Source organism: Oncorhynchus kisutch, linkage group LG21 (genome assembly GCF_002021735.2).
Source record: "Oncorhynchus kisutch isolate 150728-3 linkage group LG21, Okis_V2, whole genome shotgun sequence".
NCBI lineage: Eukaryota > Metazoa > Chordata > Actinopteri > Salmoniformes > Salmonidae > Oncorhynchus > Oncorhynchus kisutch.
The window spans coordinates 18,201,271-18,226,342 of record NC_034194.2 but is presented as its reverse complement, the minus strand read 5'-3'; the positions used below and the strand labels follow the sequence as shown (position 1 = coordinate 18,226,342).

The window sequence follows — 25,072 nt, the reverse complement described above, 5'->3', positions numbered from 1 at the left end:
AGCCATCAGCCTACATTTCTCACTCTACATTACTATTGTATACGACCTTTTCAACGAATGAGTAATTTGTTCATTTAATGGTAGGCTAAACAAAACAACTCATATTTTCTCTCCTTGGAGGTTGATGTTTACAGTAACAGTAACCACTGGCGACGAATAAAACATGAGTGTAGCTTACTCTTGGGAGAGACACGCCAAAGCGAAGGGAACTATGTCTTGTTATTTGATTTAAAGAAAAAGGTACGTTTTTACCTTACTATAATAAAAATGAATTGCTGTTTCATGGAATGTATACTTTTCTACTAATAATCTCTTCAAGACAACTCAACAATTTTTTTTAAAGTTAGAAACGTACTTTGCTTTTTTGTTGTTGATAAAGGTCTATCTATAATGCACATATAATGTAGGATATTGTGCAAAACCTCACATGTGAGCTATTCAAGTAAAACATTTCGGGTAATGTGGGGTAAATATCCCCCTGAATTCACCTGATCAGTCTGGGTCATGGAAAGAGCAGGTGTTCCTAATATTTAGTTCACTCTTGTAAAAAAAAGTTTGTAGCTGTAACTTAATTTGATTTATATCACGTTTTCTAAATGAAAAAACATTAGCTCAACTTAAATCAGAATCCTTTTGTTAGAATGACTTAAAAAATGTAGAGTAAGTTATCCCACATTACCCTATTACAACCTTCCCTACATTTCTCTTTCCAACTTGCAGAGACCAGACATTACTCAAAAACATGCCATTGTTAACAGAAGGTGATAATCAAGAGTATTTCATGAAGCATCTCTGAATGTAATAATGTCAGCTGAAATCCCCATGGACAACAATAGCCTGAGAACATGGTCATCAGGTGGATCGTTTGAGCCAGAGGCAGACCTGGGCCAGGTACAACGACAGGAGCCACATAACACTGGAACACATGACATGGATAACCAGAGGACCCACCTGAACCCTCATGCAGCTGAGCTAGGCTCTAGTCCCCTGTCTCCATCCCATTCACTGAGCCATGATGCTGTTCTTATAGAAACCCCACAGGAGGATGCCTCATCATTACAAACTACACGACAGCTAATGATACAGAGAGCTCTCCAGCAGGTTAGTAGTGTATTTATACCATACAGCGTAGCCTACTATTGTAGACATATTTGTTTCAAGTTTCAGTCTGAATTGCTTTTACTCACTGATTTGATGCATGCACTCTTGCTTACCAGTAGGTGGCAGTAACATACCAATTTGCAGTTGTGTTCAAAACTAATTTAATTGAGGGTATTTTACCCACTTAAACCCATTTTACTTGCTGCACTCTAGTTGAAGCAGCATTATTGATCAATGTGTACATGTAGCACAGCAAGCTTCATTCACATTGGCACTCTCATGTAAAACTGCTTCCCTGCGCTGACGGCTATCAATTTAATATAGCACTAATCATACAAATAATCACACACATACACTGTCAATGCTGCTGTACTATTCAACTGTTCAACCAAGATCACTATTTACTTTATTAACCTACTTTTAAATAACAGTCATATTTAGCAGATGCTCTTATACAGAGCGACTTACAGGAGCAAATAAGGTTAAGTGCCTTGCTCAAGTGCACATCGACAGAGTTTTCACCTCTTCGGCTCAGGGATTCAAACCAGCAACTTTTCAGTTACTGGTCCAACCCTCTTAAACGCTAGGCTACCTGACACCCTCATCATTTATACTGTATATCCTATGTGTACATATTCTACCACAACCAGTTGTATTACTATTTATAAACTGGGTGGTTCGAGCCCTGAATGCTGATTGGCTGACAGCCGCGGTATATCAGACGTATACCACGGGTATGACAAAACATTTATTTTTACTGCTCTAATTACGTTGGTAACCAGTTTATAATAGCAATAAGGCACCTCGGAGGTTTGTGGTAGGCTTCCTGACACCCTCATAATTTATACTGTATATCCTATCTGTCCATATTCTAACCACAACCAGTTGTATTACCATTTATAAACAGGGTGGTTCGAGCCCTGAATGCTGATTGGCTGACAGCCACGGTATATCAGACGTATACCACGGGTATTTTTACTGCTCTAATTACATTGGTAATGAGTTTTTAATAGCAATAAGGCACCTCGTGCTGTATCCTGTGCATGTGATGATTAAACATTAATTTATGTTGTGGTATAACATAGTGATGGTGAAGCTGTCAACAGACCCTGCTGTGTGTTGAGTGTTGTCTATGTCTGCATCGGTGCAGGGCCCAAGGCAACAGGACCAGCTAGTTCAACAGCAGGTGGACCAGCTACACAGAATTGTACAGGAGCAGAGCAGACTCCTCTCCCTCATGGGGCCAGGTGGGTACTGACTGACTGAGCTCAACGTAAAACAACCACCATCAAATAGAAAACACAAATTCATTCAGTGGAGAGGCATGAAATATGTTTACAAAGTAGTATTTTGTTAGAAAGTGCAAAGTTTTTGATGTTCTTGAAAATAGATTTAGTCCAAAGGGACATTCCGAAGTGTTGATAGTTTAGAGATTATCATTTGTTTTTGAGGTTACTAAGAAGATCATGTCAGCTCCAAGGCAGTGATTACTTAATATTTGTCCAATACACAGAGGCAATAACACAATGCTCTGTTGGGTAATTTAAGAAACTACATGGAATTTCATCTTGTAGCAGCACTAATCTTTTCAGGCTAAACAGGTTTTTCTGAACTAATGAACAGCCACAGGTGTGTATAAGGACTGTGGCATAACATGTATAAAGCACATAAAGCTGCTATCCATTCATGTCCACTTACATTTACTTTCTTCAAAAAGCTCTTTACACAAAAGACCCAATGAGGTTAAAGTGCAATGTACCATGACATTTAGCTGCGTTTTCACTTTACCTTTGTTTTCACCCTGAAAAAGCCAGTGGGAAATCTTATAGGCCTAGTGCAGTCAAAAACAGGATTTTCCTGTGTTTTATATATATTTCCACACTATGAGGTTGGGATAGTACTGTGAAATTGTGCAAATTATGATATAATGCCCTTTTAGGGAGTTTTGGCCTGCCTGGTAACAAACCTCTCTACCAATAACAGCTAGTTTTCAATTTTCCACTCCCCTCTATACGCTTCAATATGAGGTCCTAAACCTAGCATGAACGTGCATCCTTGTAGCTGTGTGGGCTAATATTGTCAGAATGTTTGTCATGGGGTAAGTTGAGTGTGTTTTCATCCCAGGTAATATAAGGCATTATCACTGGGATATGAGGTAACAACAGGGCCTGGCCTATGTTAAAAGTGTCAATAAAGGTACAAAGTGTTGAGGGCATAGCGTTAGTTGTTAAGCCTGTGTTAAAAGATGCTTAAAATATTTAAAAGACAAAAAAAAGCGATTGTGATTGTGTTAAATTGTGTTTGGGGAAATAAAGATAGACATGGTTTTAAAAAAGGTAGTGGTAACATTTCATTCAGTACAGATGTTTGTAGGTGGTTTAACTTATCCCAAAATACCACTTTGTACCACAGCAATGTTTTCAAAACGAATGTTTACATGAATTCTGATTATTTTCAGGGATACACAACATCCTGAAATATACAGTGGGGCAAAAAAGTATTTAGTCAGCCACCAATTGTGCAAGTTCTCCCACTTAAAAAGATGAGAGGCCTGTAATTTTCATCATAGGTACACTTCAACTATGACAGACAAAATGAGAAAAAAAATCCAGAAAATCACATTGTAGGATTTTTAATGAATTTATTTGCAAATGATGGTGGAAAATAAGTATTTGGTCAATAACAAAAGTTTATCTCAATACTTTGTTATATACCCTTTGTTGACAATGACAGAGGTCAAACGTTTTCTGTCTTCACAAGGTTTTCACACACTGTGTCACGCCCTGGTCTTAGTATTTTGTGTTTTCTTTATTATTTTGGTCAGGCCAGGGTGTGACATGGGTTTATTGTGGTGTGTTTTGTCTTGGGGTTTTGTTGGTATTGGGTTTGTGGCTTAGTGGGGGTATCTAGCATAGTCTATGGCTGTCTGGAGTGGTTCTCAATCAGAGGCAGGTGTTTATCGTTGTCTCTGATTGGGAACCATATTTAGGCAGCCATATTCTTTGAGTGTTTTGTGGGTGATTGTTCCTGTTGCTGTGTTACTTTGCACCAGTATAGGCTGTTTTGGTTTTACATTTCTTGTTTTTGTATTGTTTTTGTTTATTCGTTATTAAACATGTATGAAAATTACCACGCTGCATTTAGGTCCGATCCTTGCCACACCTCTTCGTCAGAGGAGGAGATGGAAGAAAACCTTGACACACTGTTGCTGGTATTTCGGCCCATTCCTCCATGCAGATCTCCTCTAGAGCAGTGATGTTTTGGGGCTGTTGCTGGGCAACACGGACTTTCAACTCCCTCCAAAGATGTTCTATGGGGTTGAGATCTGGAGACTGTCTAGGCCACTCCAGGACCTTGAAATGCTTCTTACGAAGCCACTCCTTCGTTGCCCGGGCGGTGTGTTTGGGATCATTGTCATGCTGAAAGACCCAGCTACGTTTCATCTTCAATGCTCTTGCTGATGGAAGGAGGTTTTCACTCAAAATCTCACGATACATGGCCCCATTCATTCTTTCCTTTACACGGATCAGTCGTCCTGGTCCCTTTGCAGAAAAACAGCCCCAAAGCGTGATGTTTCCACCCCCATGCTTCACAGTAGGTATGGTGTTCTTTGGATGCAACTCAGCATTCTTTGTCCTCCAAACAGGACAAGTTTAGTTTTTACCAAAAAGTTCTATTTCATCTGACCATATGACATTCTCCCAATCTTCTTCTGGATCATCCAAATGCTCTCTAGCAAACTTCAGACGGGCCTGGACATGTACTGGCTTAAGCAGGGGGACACGTCTGGCACTGCAGGATTTGAGTCCCTGGCGGCGTAGTGTGTTACTGATGTTAGGCTTTGTTACTTTGGTCCCAGCTCTCTGCAGGTCATTCACTAGGTCCCCCCGTGTGGTTCTGGGATTTTTGCTCACCGTTCTCTGATCATTTTGACCCCACGGGGTGAGATCTTGCGTGGAGCCCCAGATCGAGGGAGATTATCAGTGGTCTTGTATGTCTTCCATTTCCTAATAATTGCTCCCACAGTTGATTTCTTCAAACCAAGCTGCTTACCTATTACAGATTCAGTCTTCCCAGCCTGGTGCAGGTCTACAATTTTGTTTCTGGTGTCCTTGGTCTTGGCCATAGTGGAGTTTGGAGTGTGACTGTTTGAGGTTGTGGACAGGTGTCTTTTATACTGATAACAAGTTCAAACAGGTGCCCAAAATAGTGGAGGACAGAGGAGCCAGTTACAGGTCTGTGAGAGCCAGAAATCTTGCTTGTTTGTAGGTGACCAAATACTTATTTTCCACCATAATTTGCAAATAAATTCATAAAAAATCCTACAATGTGATTTTCTGGATTTTTTTCTCATTTTGTCTGTCATAGTTGAAGTTTACCTATGAAAATTACAGGCCTCTCATCTTTTTAAGTGGGAGAACTTGCACAATTGGTGGCTGACTAAATACTTTTTTACCCCACTGTATTTATAAAACCCTGTTCTAGCTGTGTGTGCAATTTGGTGACTCTATCACCAAAATTTACAATCCAAAAACATACTGTTACATATTACACAGAAAGCTACCATTAGTCCACTGCTATCACACATTTTACAACTCTAGGGACATAGACCTTCTAAAAAATCATTATTAAACATCAGCCCAAGTAAGTCCGACCGACCAGGAATACGACTTTCCCGAAGCGGGTCCTTTGTCTGAACCACCCAGGGCATTTGAACTGATTCCAGAGGCTGACCCAAAACAACGCCACCGGAGAAGAGGAAGACGGAGTGGTCTTCTGGTCAGACTTCGGAGGTGCGCACACCAACCATTGCTGCTATAACTTCCGCGAGGCATACAAGGCATATCTGACCACGGCTCCATTTTGCTCCTCACTTCCTATAGGCAGAGTCTCAAAGACGATGTACCCATGCTAAGGGCTATTCAACGCTGGTCTGACCAATCGGAATCCATGCTTCAAGATTGTTTTGATCACGCGGACTGGGACATGTTCCTGGTAGCCTCAGAGGGTAATATCGACGTATACGCTGATTCTGTGAGTGAGTTTATAAGGAAGTGTAAGACAAACTAAACACCTTTGCCCGCTTTGAGCATAATACAGTGCCACCAACGCAGCCCGCTACCAAGGACTGTGGGCTCTCCTTCTCCGTGGCCGACGTGAGTAAGACATTTAAATGTGTTAACTCTCGCAAGGCTGCCCGTCCAGACGGCATCCCTAGCCGCATCCTCAGAGCATGCGCAGACCAGCTGGCTGGTGTGTTTACGGACATATTCAATCTCTCCCATATCCCAGTCTGCTGTTCCCACATGCTTCAAGATGGCCACCATTGTTTCTGTACCCAAGAAGGCATAGGTATCTGAACTAAATGACTAAATGACTCACTTCTGTCATCGTTAAGTGCTTTGAGAGACTAGTCAAGGATCAACACACATGGCTGGTGGCTAAGACAAATGTCTCTTCCACACAGTCAGGAAACACACCTTATTAAGAAAATACAGGAGCTGATTACACTTTGAAGGCCGCCGTGCTGATAAACCCCTCCCACCAAATTAGGCAATACAATGAGCAATGCACTACAACAGGACATGTTTGGAGATGATAGAAGCACAGGTTATGGATTAAATAAATCAATGCAGAAAAAAAACACTGCATCACAATAATTTATAGTTTAAAATGGCAATAAATACTTTGAATACATATATTTAACAATAGTCATTTAGTCCATAGTGAAGGCTCTCCTTCACACATAGTTTCTAAGGAAACGTGATTATCCGATGAAATGACCAATGTAGATATTAAATAAAAATAGCAGATGTCAATGCCCTGCCTTAAACTGTCAAGGAACGTAACCTAAAGATTTAATTTAAGTGCATTTACTTAGAGTTAAAGGCACCGGGCCAAGTTACTAAAAATACAATTTTGTTGTGTTGTGAGATAAGTTACCTATTTCATTTCAAAGTCAAAAGCAATACAAGCAAGAATCTATTTTTATTCATAATTGTTTATTAAATTATCTTTATTTACATTATTGAAGTATTGTTTTGTAACATGTTTTCCAGTTATATTTAGTGAAAGGCCTTGACAATGAATGTTTTTTAATTATATTTTACATAAAGAAAAATTGTTGTGTTGACTAGAGGAGCGCTTGGGCAATGCTTCCTTGTAACAACAAGACCTAGTATTTTCCTCGGTCTCTTAGGAATTGAACCTTTTAAATCCTCCACCTAAAGTCCCTCTCTGTTTCTCATCGGCAGGACTGCTGTTATCCCCCTCTCTCTCTGCCCAGTGGCTGGGCCTGATGCCTGCTCTGGCTGCTGGAGTGGATACCTCTGGTCTCTCTGCCAATCCACAGAGGTCCAATCCGAGATCAAACGTTTACGCTTCACCTCCCTCAGGAGATGGATGGCTGCCTAAGACGGGTCCTGTTCTGACACATTCCCTCCATGGTAAGAAGTATGGATGACCACGTCGTGGTCTGTTTTTGTTGTAACTACTGCAGTATATGGTATGATAACAGAAGCTCATCAAATATTTTGATCAACTTCCAATAATAAAATCATAAAGGAGGGAAGAAATAATACTCTCACACTATATAAAAAAGTATAAGCATTGGCCTCATCAAGAGTAGTAGTAGTACTGTAGTAACAAATAAATAAACATAACTTAAGAGGAATATTTATTTGATCCAGACAATTAGCAACAACAGAGTCATTATGAGTGGTTTAACTTGATGACATCACTGGTTAAAGAAACCAGATGACGACATATGACGATAACAGAAGCAAGTAGTGAATCATAGTCTGGTTTAGCAAACTAACATGAATGTTTCATGATGAGAACAAACAGTCTTAATGCAGTCTTAAAACAGTCATTCATTTCCTATTTTTTATATTTTTATAAGTATTTAACCTACTATGCTGCGTTACATTGTTGCTGCGTTTTGGATTTGAGTTGTTTCCTGCCGAGTTTGTGCTTTCACCTATTTTTTAGACAGGGGCAATAAGTTGTCAGGTCGAGGCTTTTGAACTTAGTGCTGCTTAAGCAGTACACAATTGGGTCCACTAGACAATCCATGTAGGATCAAACCATGAGACCGTCAAAGACGGCTATATCTTCTGCTCTGGGTAAATTCTCAACTCTCACAATCAACAGAACCATTGTAGCTATGGTACAAGGCAGGGACCACGCAGCCGTCATACTGCTCAGGAGGGAGACGCGTTCTGTCTCCTAGAGATGAACGTACTTTGGTGCGAATACTGCGAATCAATCCCTGAACAACAGCAAAGGACCTTGTTAAGATGTTGGAGGAACAGGTACAAAAGTATCTATATCCACAGTAAAATGATTCCTACATCGACATAACCTGAAAGGCTGCTCAGCAAGTAAGAAGCCACTGCTCCAAAACCGCCATAAAACAATGCCAGACTACGGTTTGCAACTGCACATGGGGACAAAGATCATACTTTTTGGAGAAATGTCCTCTGGTCTGATGAAACAAAAATATAACTATTTGGCCATAATGATTGGAGGAAAAAGGGGGAGGCTTGCAAGCTGAAGAACACCATCCCAACTGTGATGCACGGGGGTGGCAGCATCATGTTGTGGGGGTGCTTTGCTGCAGGAGGGACTGGTGCACTTCAGAAAATAGATGGCATCATGAAGAGGAACATTATGTGGGTATATTGATGGGTCTTCCAGTGGACAATGACCCCAAGCATACTTCGAAAGTTGTGGAAAAATGGCTTAAGGATAGCAAAGTCAAGGTATTGGAGTGGCCATCACAAAGTCCTGACCTCAATCCTATAGAAAATGTGTTGGCAAAACTGAAAAAGCGTGTGCGAGCAAGGCGGCCTACAAACCTGACTCAGTTCCACCAGCTCTGTCAGGAGAAATGGGCCAAAATTCACCCAATTTATTGTGAGAAGCTTGTGGAGGCTACCTGAAACTTTTGACCCAAGTTAAACAATTTAACGACAATGCTACCAAATACTAATTGATGTATGTAAACTTCTGACCCACTGGGAATGTGATGAAAGAAATAAAAACGGAAATAATTCTCTGTCACAACCGGCTTTCTAGCCATCGCCGCTCCATTTTTCATGTATCCATTTGTTTTGTCTTGTTCCCTTCACACCTGGTTTTCATTCCCCAATCAATCCATATGTATTTATTCCTCTGTTCCCCATCATGTCTTTGTGTAAGATTGTTTGTGTTACGTGTATTTTGGAATAGTGGATATTGTTACGCGCATTACTTTTTGTCTATGTTCCGTGTTTGGGCACATTTCATGTTACTTTGTGCTGTCATTTTGGACCGGAATAAATAGTGTGCCTGTTCACTACACTCTGCTCTCCTGCACCTGACTTCGCCTCCAATACACACTCCTAACATTCTCTCTACTATTATTCTGACATTTCACATTGTTAAAATAAAGTGGTGATCCTAATTGACCTAAGACGGGGAAATTTTACTAGGATTAAATGTCAGGAATTGTGAAAAACTGAGTTTAAATGTATTTGGCTAAGGTGTATGTAAACTTCCGACTTTAACTGTATCTGTGTATGAGAAGTGGCCTTTTTTCTATGCTACATACTGTATATCCTTTTAACTCCCTGTGGAATTCCTATATGGAGTAAGTACATTAAGTGCAGGGACATGCTTCGGGTTGCAAAACACCTCCAATGTAGTTGAGGTTGTCATAAATAACATGTTTGATTGATTAAACACACAGAGAGCTGAAATGTAAAGCTACAGGCAAATTTTAGCTGGAAGTCATAGAATATCTCAGAGAAGCTGGGAATGATAAAAATGCTACAAAAGAGCTGTGATATTTTCAAGAAGCAGATTGTATTCTAGGGAGTTGGATATATTTACTAGCAGAAAAAAACAGTGCATGTTGTTTTTACCACATTTCCCCCATAAAAATATACACTACCGGTCAAAGTTAGAGTTTAGAAATGTCCTTGTTTTTGAAAGAAAATCACATTTTCTGTCCATTAAAATAACATCAAATTGATCAGAAATACAGTGTAGACATTGTTAATGTTGTAAATGACTATTGTAGCTGGAAATGGCAGATATTTTATGGATTATCTACATAGGCGTACAGAGGCCCATTATCAGCAATCATCAATCCTGTATTCCAATGGCACGTAACAAAACCCTTTTGCAATTATGTTAGTACAGCTGAAAACTGTTGTTCTGATTAAGGAAGCAATAAAACTGGCCTTCTTTAGACTAGTTGAGTATCTAGAGCATCAGCATTTGTGGGTTCGATTACAGGCTCAAAATGGCCAGAAACAAATGAATTTCTTCAGGCACAAAGAACTTTCTTCTGAAACTCGTCAGTCTATTCTTATTCTGAGAAATTAAGGCTATTCCATGTGAGAAATTGCCAAGACACTGAAGATTTCGTACAACGCTGTGTACTACTCCCTTCACAGAACGGCGCAAACGGGCTCTAACCAGAATAGAAAGAGGAGTGGGAGGCCCCGGTGCACAACTGAGCAAGAGTACAAGTACATTAGAGTGTCTAGTTTGAGAAACAGACGCCTCACAAGTCCTCAACTGGCAGCTTCATTAAATAGTACCCGCAAAACACCAGTCTCAATGTCAACAGTGAAGAGGCGACTCCGGGATGCTGGCCTTCTATGCAGAGTTCCTCTGTCCAGTGTTCGTTTACCCATCTTAATCATTTATTTTTATTGGCCAGTCTGAGATATGTATTTTTCTTTGCAACTCTGCCTAGGAGGCCAGCATCCCGGAGGCGCCTCTTCACTGTTGACGTTGAGACTGGGGTTTGCGGGTACTATTTAATGAAGCTGCCAGTTGAGAACTTGTGAGGCGTATTAATTTAATGGACAAAAAATTTGCTTTTCTTTCAAAAACAAGGACATTTCTAAGTGACCCCAAACTTTTGAGCTGTGAGCTGGAGTTTGGCATGCTATTTTTGGCGTGTTATTTTTTTATCCTCCTACACATCTGAACAGCCATTACATCTCTGTTGCTAGACAGAACCTTAGTGATATCTGTTCTTCCTCACTTGATCTGACCTGACCTCTACCCCAAAGTGCTCACTAGTCCCCAACTCACGGCTATCATGGTGACTGGTACCAGACTGTGTCTGTCCTCCTCCCATAGGATCCCTGATGGCTAATGATAACATATCCTGACAGAATGTAAATGTTATACATTCCCCTCTCTCCCTCAGTGGCATGAATAAGTACATTTCAAGAAATCAGAACCCAACAGTATCCCGTTCAGATAAGTCTGAGATGACAGACTGATTTTCCAGGGTATTTTTTTAAAAGCCAAATGAAGGACATGACCTATTTCAACCTATTCTAAGTGTTTCCGATCATATTGCAAATACATTATCAGTTGCTTTTCGATAGATCGTCATGATTATAGAACAACAGGAGTAAATTATTAACTTATTTAAATATCCAGGAGGGTTTTGTCAAAACTGGATCCAGAGATGGTTAACAGCAACTAGTCACAGAACTCCAGTATAATTATCACAACCCTTTAAAGTACGCAGGCATTTAGAATTGTTTCTTGGTTCTGTTGCTCTTCATTTTACACTGTAAAATGTATTCTGTTGAGTACATGAATCCTCATTTACGTAACAATTTTACCCAGAAGTCAGTACTGAACTTTGTCCATCTTTTCTTTTTTATTAATACAGAATATAAATTGTGTTGATATGTGATTCATCTTATCATGTGAATTATAGAGAGCATTCTTCCAAATAAAGATGGAAGAGAGCAGAGGAACCTCTCTCCTATCAAAGAGGAAGCTGCAGAGCAGGGGGAAGACAAAGAAGTCTGTACTGTCAGCCCATTTGGGACACGTAGACAGCCACCCAGAAGCCCAGAGGACAGGTACTGTAATGATATTTCTATTCAACATGTATCACCTTTCAAATCAAATCAAAAATCACATTTTATTGGTCACATACACATATTTTACTGTCAGCTAATGATAGTGAAGAATCCACAAGTGAGTTGTGGTCATTTGATATTCCATACAATTTTTTCTATATGTTATCTGACCTGTCAAACTATTGAAGACCCATTAGGCCTGCTGTCAAAGAGAGAGAGAAAACATTTCAGGAATTTGTGGAGGAACAGCTGAAAGTTGATGAATATGCACAGCAAAACAACAAGCAGGTATGGAGTGCAAAGAGGATTTGCATATGGCCTACTTTCAGAGTAGTTCATGCCCTGACCATTATACATAATCTATTCATTACACTTTGTAATCATGTCATCTAAAATAAGTTATCTACTGTATCTAAGCAGCTGGTCCCTTTTCAGGACAGCAGGGAGGCCAGGAGAGTCACAGAGAGAAGATACTTCCTGAAGAAAGGGAAGGGCGTGTCCAGGATAGAGAGGGGTAAGGACAGTGTGCAGCAGAAGACCTGGCGCAGGGCCTCCCTCTCACTCAGCCAGCAGCCCAGGAAGGTGAGTTGTGGCAGCCAGCAGAGACGCTCATCAGCCCCCTCCCTGCAGCTCAGTGACAGGACCAGACTTAGGGTCAAGCCTTTACTGATCTCCCAGAGGAGCTGCCCTGCTCTTTCTGAGTCCTGGGAAAAGACAACAGGACCTGCCACACGAGAGAGAGACAACAGAGTTAATCAAACGGCCAGACAGGAGAGGACACCAAAGCCCACAGAAAATACTCAAAGCAAGGCCACTGAAAACACTGCATCTAGTGTTGATACTAGAGACAGGAGAGATCTGTTGGGCGTTACAACATCCCATAAACGACTTGTGAGATCGCCGAGTTTAACCTCCGTGGAGCTAAGTGATGAGGTGGTGTCACAGAATCATGTGTATGCTGCTATGAGGGACCTTGTCCATAAACAACTTGAGGTGAAGGAGCCACATTTGGCATTGCAGCCTTTTGATAGTACTGCACAACCAAACAACATGGGCCAACCTAAGGTCAAAGCTCAGGCAGTAAATGTTGGCTTCAAGACAGTCAACGACCACATAGTTAGAGTCACTGACAATGGGCCGGTCTCATCAGAGACTGCGGACGGGAAAAATGTCACACACTCCAATTTCACCAATATTTCAAAATCTCTAAGCGGGTCTACAGCAGTGATGTCTCTCCTATCTCTGAGTAGTTCTAACAGTGACGAGGACAACCCTAACTCTCAGTGCCACCAGCAGCCCACCCTCCCGTCTCCCCCACGGCTCGGACACAAGGACCAGAACCTGGACCTGTCCGATGGGGACTACGCCAGCGATGCCCCCAGCGAGGCTGGGGATAGCCTGCCCTCCAGACCTTTTCCCACCCATGGACCCACTCTCCACCACCACCACCACCCATCTAGCTCCTGCTCCAGCAGTGACAGTGAAACAGAGCTCCGGGACATAAACTGGCACAAGACAGAACCACGTCCATTATACCCACAATCTGCAAGGAAAACAAGCACAGAGAGAGCCCTGCCACTGGGGAGCAGCAGCAGCAGGGGAACAGACATAAAGGCAAAACGTCCCTCCTCTGCAGAGCTCAAACCCAGCATGGTCCCTAAAGTAACACCTAGAACTAAAGAGACCGTAAAGAGCAGACATCACCAGGGGTTCAAGCTGGGTGAGTGTACTGTTTATTTTGGCTAGACTCACCTATGTAATTGAACTGCTATAATGAAGAACACAGACATGAATCATGTAATAATGTGTACCAGTTTACATGCTACATGACATATTATTCTTTGAAGAGGTCTTCTCTCTACTAACAGTCACTTTAACCTCCTTCAAGCAAATCAGACCGTGTCAAAGCCACACAGCGGAATAAAAGCAGAAGAGAATCATGATTTGTTGGACAAGATGAAAACGGAACAAGAGAGAGCAATGGAACTCCTCAGGTAAAATGTACAGGGACAGTTTGGTTAGTTTTCATAATGTGATGCCCCGGAAAATGTGTCTGTGCCGTATCTGATTGTGATGACGTGCTAGAGACATAAAACACAAACTATGTAAAAAACCACTGATGATATATGATCCACGAGATTATAAAGAATTTGAGCACTTCTGGAATTGCAATATCAGAAACCTATCATGTTCTTCATCAGAAATGTCGTTTTTTCTTTCATTTCCACTGAAATGTGGGTTTTACACAGAAAGAGAATGGACCAAATAGAGTGCTGTGACAGAGATGGCCACCACAGCAGTTATGGATCCCCATTCACCCATACAGAAGGCCAGGTGTTGAAGAATCAACCGTTTTCTGCTAAACTAGACGTTGGTGATGGTCAGGTAAAGTCATTATGTGACTGATCTTAATAGACCTTAGTAAAACAAATTTGTTCATCAGAATCTCATAAAGCCTTGAGGCTTAAAACAACCTACTGTATGTGGTATCGATATAACGTCATTTGTGAGGGAGTAATGAATGTCCGTGAGGTGCACATAAGTCGTGGAGCGTCATAGGAGTCAGGTGCATTCTGTCTCAGCGCCTATCAGTTTCCTACTGACCAACATTAACATGGAACGGAGCGATGCATTTCCTGTCTCATAAGGTGTGAATAAGTCAGTGTTACCTTTTTATGACAGAATCAAACGCATCCCCTTTGCTTGTCCTGACCTGATGATACCGTTGAAGGATCTTAATTTGATCACTCTTTCGTTGCTGCGAATTTTCCTGCGCCGCAGGAAATGCAGATGAGCTTCGTGATTTCCATAAATTCACTGAAAACCCACTCCAACGCGGGTTATATTGACAGTATTGCACTTTCATGTAGCCTACTTTTGTCCAGCTAATAGCCTAACTACCGATCAAGCAACATTATGGACTAAACATACAAAAAAAATGTAGGATTATTTTTGCTACAACAATACTGGTCAAATTAAGATCCCACATCTGTAACAGTTTATAACGTACAGCTTTATAAACAAACACCCAACAAACACCCAACATCCAAACTGTGAACATGAGTCCAATATCCACCACATTGGTTGGTTTGTCTCACTCTCATCCAGGGTGTGTGTGTGTTCATGCGTGGGTGTCTTCATGTCTGTGTGTGTCCGTGTGTGCGTGCCTGCGTGTGAACTCAGGATCTCAGGCAGCAGATTCTAGCTCTTCAGGAGCAGTTCTCTAGTCGGGAGTCCCACTGGTCCCAGGCTCATCATCTGCTGCAGAACCAGGTGGAAGCCCTGACCAGAGAGAATGTGGAGCTGCGTGACAAGCTCAGTGCTCCTGAACACAGCCACCAAGTGGCAGGGAGTAGTCCTGACACAGCCACTGCATCTCACATAGGGGCAGAGAGCGCTGTAAGAAGATATACTCTACCTAAGTAATAACCCATGAGTAACCCATGAACCCTGAGTAATAACCCATTACTAACCCATTCCATACTTTAAGTCAGTTTATACAATAACTTGTAACACTTCTCTTATCTACTAATGACGTCAATACTTTCTGACCTCATCAGTGTTCTGTGTCCAAAAAGGATCAGTCATCAGTGGTATCAAGGTGTCAGTAGAGCTCATTATCTATCAGTATATAATCCATATGTCCAGGTGTCTGAGGATATTCATAGAGCTACTAGTCAGAGGATAAGGGAGAGGAGATCTTCAAGTTGTTCCAGTCACAGTGGAAACCCAGCCAGAAGGTCAACAGTTGGCAGTTTTCCAGCTGCAAAGTCCAAGGTGCAGGTACGGTATACAGTATAGCTACAGACCATATGAAAGCCATGAGGCTCGCAGCTTTATCCTAACAGGAAATAGCTTTGGGGCTGTATTTCTAAGAGATCTAACTATATTTGGGCAGAAATCATTTGAGTTTACAGAAACCAACCGACAGCTCCCCTCTGTGCTCATAATTTTCCATTGATCAAACAGAGCTGGTTTACTTCCTGCTCAACTGATCTAAGATCAGCCCTTTCTACCTCACTCAGATCTAACTAGGATTGCACAATTCTGGGAACTTTCAATAAATGGCCTAGTTTTCCAGAAGTCCTGGTTGGATGATTCCTGATTTCATCCAACCGGGATTTCAGGGAAAACCATGGAATTTATTGAAAGTTCACAGAATTTTGCAACACTTGTCCTAACCTTTTCAATTATGAAAGAACAGCATTCCCTGAAGTAACAACACTAATACAGTAGATAGAGGGGCATCAACCAGAATAGAGGATGTTATAATATGTCTATAATATGGATATTTGTTCCTCAGATTCCTGATCAAAGAAAATTGTCACATATGGTTTCTGAACCAGCTCCTTCAGTCGTCCACAGCAGAAGTGCGACTCCTGCATTCAACAAACCACCTGTCCAGAAGAGTGCAGCTTACAGTAAAATGGACACAGTCAGTATGAATCTTATAATCAGTACTATATATTCCATGTGATTCAGATCAACTTGACATTGTATTTTCAGCTCATTTACCATTTTAGAGGTATATGTTGTATTTTATCTCAAGTTTTGTCAGAGATAGACTGCAGTCTGACTGCAGTCAACTTGTTAGGCTAAATGTAATAAGTATCAAGTATAAAATGTGTTCTGAAGTGGTCTTTAAGCACCCCACTAATAATTTATAGCGATTTACAATGGGCCGTGTCAGATTAGTGACTCTGCCCATTATTCATTATTTATACTGTGTAATGAATATACTCATTGCCAATTCTAAGAAACTTAAGTGTTAAAACCTGATTTTACTTTTCAATAGTTTTTCCTTCTTCATAATGTATGAACACTTTTGAACCAAGGTTCAATAATAGATGGAACAAACACAGTTAAAATGCAATTTAATCTAAACTGGACAAAAGGTTGTCTTTAAAACTGCATGTGACACGTTCAGGGGTCATCAAGGCCAGCTAAACATATTATATATTGCAAATGAAAATGTACAGTAGCCTAATGTCCTTTATTAACAATTTAGACTAACGGATGTTCTTTGTATCTTCCTCATAAGAAGCATGAAATGAGAAGGCTAGTGTTTATAATTATCATGTGACTTGATTCTTTCCTTAGCCTTATCACAACTATCCTACCAATGCTCAAAGCACAAGGGATTGGGGACCTGCCTCCTTAAGTAAGTACTCTAGTCTGTTCTGTATTTACTATACATTCAATCAATTGATTTGGCAATGATGTTAATTTCATTCACAACAGGCCTTTCATCAAATTCAGTCAGTTTTGAGGACACCCATCACACAAATGGCTGTCTCTTAAAGCAGCGTGAGAGCAACAGAGATCAGGTACATATGTCTGTAACATGGTACTCAGACAGCATCAGTCGATTATAATACACTGCTACATGTAACAAACAACCACTATGAAATACCCCACTAATTCTCGCTGTCCTCAGGGTTTGGGTCGGTCAGTGGAAAAGGAGACGGAGGCGAAAGGTCGACAGAACAGGAGCGCCACACCATCGGTCAGCAAATACTCCAGCTCAGAGTCAGAACACAGGGTAATGAAGCCTAGCAGAGGTTCTGATGTGTATAGTAATCAACTAAAGTTACTGAAATAACCAGTTCTACATAGGTAGATTATTATTTTGCTCACTTCAAACATTTGAGTAATTTAGCAGACGCTTTTATCCAGAGCATCTTACAGGAGCAATTGGGGTTAAGCGCCTTGCTCAAGGGCACTCTTACTACATTTGCACACACTGTACAGTACATAGATTTTTCTGCTGTGTTATTGACTGTACGTTTGTTTATCCCATGTGTAACTCTGTGTTGTAGTTTTTGTCGCATTGCTTTGCTTTATCTTGGCCAGGTAGCAGTTGTACACGAGAACTTGTTCTCAACTGGCCTACCTGGTTAAATAAAGGTGTTCTCAACTGGCCTACCTGGTTAAATAAAGGTGTTCTCAACTGGCCTACCTGGTTAAATAAAGGTGTTCTCAACTGGCCTACCTGGTTAAATAAAGGTGACATAAAAAATATAAAAATCGTAAGATTTTTCACCTTTTGTAGCCGGCTCGGGATTCGAACCAGCAACCTTTCGGTTACTATCCCAAAACTCTTAACTGCTAAGCTACCTTTTTGGATGTCTGTGTTTCTGAGATACTATAGTTCCTTGCCAAGGTCTTGGACCATCTTGGACAGCTTTAACAATCCCTCATTTGTTATTACAGGAACCACGTTTGAATCCAGTAGCGATGAGTGGTAACTCCACCCACACAACACACAAGGGCATAAACAATGACGTGTGTGAAGAAATACACTATCCAGATGGTAAGGTAGGAAAATTCCCCTATGTTGTTATTTCTTTGAAGTACTTGTATGAAGTATATAATTTTCTGCCCTTTCATTGAAGTTTCATTTCAATTCCAAAGTATCCCACTAACAGAGTTACCACTCATAGTGAAACAATAATAATAATGCGCCCTACATGCCATGATATTGCTCTGATACACAGATAGAACAACTTCTCACCAATGGCTGGCGTGTATTTACATTCCGCAATGGAACTAGAAAAGAGATCACTGCTGACCAGAAGTCCGTAACTGTCACATTCTTCAACGGAGATGTCAAACACATACTGGCAGATGGGAAAGTGGTGAGTAATATGTCGTACTGGGGACTATGCCAGTATTTAAACTGTAACTAATGCCTTAAAGCTGGAATCCTTCATTGGTGAAACTGCCATGTGCATTTGGGATATTACAACAAAAAAGAAATGACTGCAAACAACAACAAAACCCCTGGGACATCGCTGCACACGTAATAGAACAGCAGAATATGTCATGCATTGTTTTTTACTGCTTTGCCGGACGCCCGTCTTCATTTCATTAACAAAATGTAAAAAATAACAATGTTTTTTTTTTATAACTCCATTGTTTCTCTTTGATAGGTGTACTACTATGCTGATGCACAGACAACTCACACCACATACCCAACTGGTTTGGAGGTCCTGCAGTTTCCAAACAAGCAGATGGGTAATATTGTCATCAAAGCTCTAATCTGATATACACTACATGGCCAAAGGTATGTGGACAACGCTTCAAATTAGTGTATTCGGCTATTTCAGCCACACCCGTTGCTGACAGGTGTATAAAATCGAGCATGCAACCATGCAATCTCCATAGACAAACATTGACAGTAGAATGGCCCCTACTGAAGACCTCATTGATTTTCAATGTGGCACCATCATAGGATGCCACCTTTCCAGCAAGTCAGTTCGTCAAATTTCTGCCCTGCTAGAGCTGCCCAATTAACTCAGTGGTGAAGCTGTAGGTCACACAAGCTCACAGTCTAGAAGAAAAAGAAGCGCACACCTATTTAGACGAGGTGCTGGCTAGCGGAGTGGAAAACTTGAAAATAAAAGAGAGCCGCACACAGAACAGGACCGCCGAATGTTGAGGCAAGTAGCGCGCAAAAATCATCTGCCTCAGAGCAACATCAGCACGAGAACTGTTCATTGGGAGCTTCATGAAATGGGTTTCCATGGCCAAGCAGAACGCACACAAGCCTAAGATAGCCATGCGCAATGCCAAGTGTGGGCTGGAATGGTGTAAAGCTGGCCGCCATTGGACTCTGGAGGAGTGGAAACACTTTCTCTGGAGTGATGAATCACGCTTCACCATCGGGCAGTCCGATGGACGAATCTGGGTTTGGCGGATGCTAGGAAAACATTACCAGCCAGAATGCATAGTGCCAACTGTAAAGTTTGGTGGAGGAGGAATAATAGTGGCGCTGTAGGAAAATCTTAACGCTACACCATACAATGACATTCTAGACCAGGTATTCCCGAACCAGGGGTACGCGCAATGCCGTCGAGGCTACGCCACATAAAAATGTGATTCACATATTATTTATTTTAATGTTTTTATGATTTTTTATGATTTTTTTTTTCTTCAGATTTTCAAACAGTTCATTTATATTTTCCAACGGTGCTATACATTTGGGTGAGTTTTTCCTCTCGTCTGAGTAGTCTCGTTTCACTGCCAAAAATAAAATGAAACCATCTAGTGTTCAGCGAAATAACAACACAATGTCAAATACAGGTAGCCTAGTCAAATAATTAACATCCAATCACATTAACCGTTAATCTCTCGTGGGAATTCCACTAACGGTCCGTAGGTAGCCAAATGTAGCTGCTGCTCATGTTGGTATCTGTACTGATGGCGCAAAAGCCATGACAGGGAGACATTGTGGAATGGTAACGCATGTGCAAGCAGTTGCTCCCGATGCCACTTGGGTACACTGCAGCTTCACCCGAGAGGGTCTTGCTGCAAAGGGAATGCCTGACAGCTTGAAAGACATTTTGGACACTACAGTGAAAATGGTTAACTTTGTTAAAGCAAGGCCCCTGAACTCTCGTGTATTTTCTGCACTATGCAATGATATGGGCAGCGGCCATGTAACACTTTTACAACATACAGAAGTGCTGTGGTTATCAAGGGGCAAAGTGTTAACACGTTTTTTTAAATTGAGAGACGACCTTAAAGTTTTTTTTACTGCCTGGAGCATTATATTATTATTTGTGCCCTGGTCCTATAAGAGCTCTTTGTCACTTCCCACGAGCCGAGTTTTGACAAAACCTCACACTCATTCTTATGTTTAATAAATGTATTGTATAGTGTGTGTGTGGCAGGCTTACAATGATAGCAAAAAAACTACATTTGAGAGTGCGCTGACCCTGCTGCTAGAGGGGGTACGCAGCTGGAGGTTGAATGTTTAAAGATGTATGGCACTATAAAAAGTTTGGGAACCACTTTTCTAGACGATTCTGTGCTTCCAACTTTGTGGCAACTGTTTGAGGAAGGCCCTTTCCTGTTTCAGCATGACATTGCCCCCGTGCACAAAGTGAGGTCCATACAGAAATGGTTTGCCGAGATCAGTGTGGAAGAACTTGACTGGCCTGCACAGAGCCCTGACCTCAACCCCGTCGAACACCTTTGGCATTAATTGGAACACCGACTGCCAGCCAGGCCTAATAGCCCAACATCAGTGTCAGACCTCACTAATGCTTGTGTGGCTGAATGGAAGCAAGTCCCTGCAACAATTTTTTTATATTTAAAAAAATATATTTATTTAACCTTTATTTAACCAGGTAGGCAAGTTGAGAACACCTTTATTTAACCAGGTAGGCAAGTTGAGAACACCTTTATTTAACCAGGTAGGCAAGTTGAGAACACCTTTATTTAACCAGGTAGGCAAGTTGAGAACACCTTTATTTAACCAGGTAGGCAAGTTGAGAAGTTGGCCAAGATAAAGCAAAGCAGTTTGACACATACAACGACACAGAGTTACACATGGAGTAAAACAAACATACAGTCAATAATACAGTAGAAACAAGTCTATATACGATGTGAGCAAATGAGGTGAGATAAGGGAGGTAAAGGCAACAAAAAAAAGGCCATGGTTGCGAAGTAAATACAATATAGCAAGTAAAACACTGGAATGGTAGATTTGCAGTGGAAGAATGTATAAAGTAGAAATAAAAATAATGGGGTGCAGAGGAGCAAAATAAATAAAATAAATAAATACAGTAGGGAAAGAGGTAGTTGTTTGGGCTAAATTATAGGTGGACTATGTACAGGTGCAGTAATCTGTGAGCTGCTCCAACATCTAGTGGAAAGCCTTCCCAGAAGAGTGGAGGCTGTTATAGGAGCAAAGGGGGGACCAACTCCATATTAATGCCCATGATTTTGGAATGAGATGTTCAACAAGCAGGTGTCCACATACATTTGACCATGTAGTGTATATTTTCAGTGTGACCAGGCATAGACACAAATAACAAAAAATGTATTCATGTTGTCTGTAGAGAAACACCACCCTGATGGAAGGAGGGAGATCGTTTTCCCAGATCAGACGATAAAGTACCTCTATCCTGACGGCAGAGAGGAGAGCATCTTCCCAGATGGAACAGTGGTCAAGCTCTCAGAGTAAGATACACATACAGTACTTAGCTCTATTTTATGTACGGTAAAAGTCTTAACAACCGCTGCATTCTTATATTTTGTGTGTGTTTGTGTGTGTTTGTGTGTGTGTGTGTGTTCTGAAACTGTAGAAGTGGGGAGAAAACAGTGGAGTTCATCAATGGCCAAAGAGAGATCCATACGTCCCAGTACAAGCGGAGGGAATACCCTGATGGAACATCGAAGACGGTGTATTCTAATGGAAGGCAAGAGACCAAGTTCCCCTCGGGCAGAGTACGCATTAAAGACAAGGATGGCATTATCATAATAGACAAGAAATGAAGAACATATGTTTTATGTTTTTCAAGCCTTCATACCAAATTAGCAAAGCTCCATTGTGTATGTTTATTATTCATAAATCATTGTACACTAAATAAGTAATACTAATCAATACAATTTGTGTTGAAACTATTTTGTAGAGATCTTTGAATGTCTATACTGCTCTCTTGAAGGAATATATTTATTATTTTTGCATGGCAATGTCATAACCTTCTTGACCTCTTCATTTGTGTCAGCAGGATTCTTATGTTGCACAGAATTACAGATTATTCATGAGGTCCCCACATATCCCTTGCCTCTCAAACAACAAGACTGACATGTAGGGTAGGGCATGTAACTTACTGACATGTAACTTACTGACCTGGGCCCGGTTTCCTGCTGAGGAGTATTTCTGTCTGTAATAAAGCCCTTTTGTGGGGAAAAACTCATTCTGATTGGCGACTGGCTCTTCAGTGGGTGGAACCCCTGCCCAGGCATGTGAAATCCATAGATTAGGGCCTAAAGAATTCATTTAAACTGACTGATTTCCTTATATGTATGTAACTCAGTAAAATCTTTGAAATTGTTACATGATGCTTTTCTATTTTTGTATAGTATAGATACAAAATAGGTTATTTTGAAATTGTGGACAAATGAGTTGCTTTTCCATATAATGTGTGTTTGTACTGTATACTTTCGTGTTTTCACACATTAATATTTAGGCTGTGCTAATAATAAATGATTCCAAAAGTGTTCAGTTGATCAGTTAGTTTGACAAGTGGCACTCACTAAGTAGAGGAGGGTTAGTAGGTCCCCAAAACAAAGACCCAAAATCCTTTTTCTCTTTGCATCTATCCAACTCATCTTCCATCCCTCTCTTCTGTTTGTGGCTACATCCTGATGCTAGCTGGCCGATGAGCTTGTGAACCTCGTGGACTGCAGTCTTAATGTTGAGCTTGTCCCACGACGCCTTCAGTGTGACCTCATTAAAAGGAAACGTCAGTATGAAGTCTCCCACACGGAGTGGTGGGGTGCTCTTATCTTGGCTTTTAGGGTCCCATGGGAATTTAGGAGTCTTGTACTTTTGAATGTGAATGGCAGGTAGCTTACAGCAGCCCCCGGCTGGTTGCCTTGAGGCCTGCCACGGGCTAACACGTGTGGACAGGTTTCTGTCATCAAACTCTGGCTCTATGTCTGAAGCCTCAGACCACTGGATGGCCTCTGTCATCTGTGAGAGCACTGGATGTGTCTTTCTGTTTCCAGTTACAGCTGCAGTCTTTGAATGTGGGATGAGTATTGGATTCAGAGCCGAGTGCTTGGTGTTGCTTATGGAATTCCTTGTGGTGCGGATACGGTTCATCTCAACTGATGGAAAGTATCTCATACTGTCAGAAAACGTAGAATGGATGCTGTGACTTTTCTTGTTTCCTGGGTGGTGCTCACACATAGACTTGGGGAGCACTGGGGACCGCAGAGACTGGCTGCCTAGATAGCAGGGGCGTTTGTACTTCTGTTTGAGATATCCTCTCTGTCTAACGCTGTCCATGGACTTGTAGTTCATCAGATCAACCAGATCATTGAGAAGTACTTTCTTGACTGTCACGTCTACTTGGCAGTCGATGGTGAGAGCAGGGCTGTAGTTAACCTCTAGTAGCCATGGCTTATATTTGGCATCAATTAGGATGTCAAACCCAAAGAGCTCAACACTGTTGGGACTGGAAGGTACGGAAGGGGCTATGGTGAGCAAAGTTAGTGTGACAATGCTGTTGATCTTTTGCCAGAGGAACAGTTCATTGATACCTTGGCTATGAAGAAAGCAGCGGAATTTACTCATAGTCCACTTACATCCTTGTCCCACTCTCTCTTTGTCTGTTGTGTAGAAGGGGCCAAACTTATTAATGCTTGTGTTGGTCAGGTGAGAATAAAGGTTGTCCAAAGATGTCAAATTGTATTTCTCAGTCGCAAAGCGTACCATTCCCTCCTGATGCATGTAGATGATGAGGGGCTTAAAACTTTTCACACAAACATAGATCCGAAGGTCAAATTTGTACCCTGAGATGAGGAGAGGATTGCTGATGTATCTCTGAACGATCACTGAGGAGTCATACACCAAGTCTCTGATGTCCTCAAAGATAAAGATGCCCCTGCCTCTTGATAGATCCACTGGCTTGCAGATCCAATACCCCGACCTGCCTCCATTCTTCAAACGATGCTTGGTGTACTCTGCCAGAAACCTGGTGTAATCATTGGGGAGGATGAAAGTTGTCGGACTGAAGTTGTAAAGACCCGAGCCGAACGTCCCTCTCATTCTCTTCAGGTTTCTGGCCAGGCAATCCTTGCGGGTGATGCCCACAGTCTTGGGGTGATGGTTGAGTCTCTGCCATGGCAGTATGTTCTCATAGTCTGAGTTGTGGAAGGCTGAGGTGCGCCAGTAGAGGTTCCAGCCTCCCTCCTCCTGCCCCTGCTCATCATACTCCTCCCAGCCTCTCTCCAGCAGCACCTCTCTCACCAGCTCTGGGGCTCCCTCGTGTAGCCGGAACACCAGGGGTGTGGGGCCACACACACCTGCGGCGGCCATACCAGGAAAACAACCGTCTGATCCTTCAATAAAAAACAACAGTACCATTATATTGATGAGGGTACAAAATGAGTCACAGTTTATTCCTAACTTGGAAGGTAAACTGTTGTTATCAGACCACTCCCTTACAGTCCTTGCAAAATTATTTATTAGAAATTGCTCTTTGCTTATAAATTTTTAATTGAAACAATCATGGCAATTCAAATCATTTTGTTCCTATGCAATCAAACCTAGGCTGTAGGCTTCTAGT

The 25,072-nt window shown here is 41.5% G+C and overlaps 2 protein-coding genes across 3 annotated transcripts; one reads left to right on the top strand and one right to left on the bottom strand.

Moving 5' to 3' along the window:
• Window positions 1-22,997, top strand: si:ch211-140l13.3 (centromere protein J). Of its 2 annotated transcripts, XM_020455547.2 has the most exons (20): window positions 1-240; window positions 721-1,101; window positions 2,252-2,348; window positions 7,356-7,547; window positions 11,837-11,984; window positions 12,173-12,272; window positions 12,420-13,704; window positions 13,873-13,978; window positions 14,234-14,369; window positions 15,168-15,383; window positions 15,633-15,767; window positions 16,288-16,419; window positions 17,085-17,145; window positions 17,226-17,311; window positions 17,422-17,526; window positions 18,198-18,302; window positions 18,482-18,622; window positions 18,917-19,001; window positions 21,833-21,953; window positions 22,079-22,997. In XM_020455547.2, the coding sequence occupies exons 2-20, from the start codon at window positions 805-807 to the stop codon at window positions 22,266-22,268; spliced, it is 3,738 nt and encodes a 1,245-aa protein (XP_020311136.1). In that variant the 5' UTR covers window positions 1-240; window positions 721-804; the 3' UTR covers window positions 22,269-22,997. The 2 variants fall into 2 exon arrangements, 1 of the variants encoding a protein (XP_020311136.1); XR_004204732.1 differs by lacking the exons at window positions 21,833-21,953; window positions 22,079-22,997 and having other exon boundaries at window positions 18,198-18,297.
• An 8-nt stretch (window positions 22,998-23,005) lies between these two features.
• ttll2 (tubulin tyrosine ligase-like family, member 2) lies at window positions 23,006-24,824 on the bottom strand. The gene has a single exon (XM_020454754.2). It carries the CDS (start codon window positions 24,820-24,822, stop codon window positions 23,011-23,013), a length of 1,812 nt encoding a protein of 603 aa, XP_020310343.1. The 5' UTR covers window positions 24,823-24,824; the 3' UTR covers window positions 23,006-23,010.
• Between the last annotated feature and the right edge of the window lie 248 nt (window positions 24,825-25,072).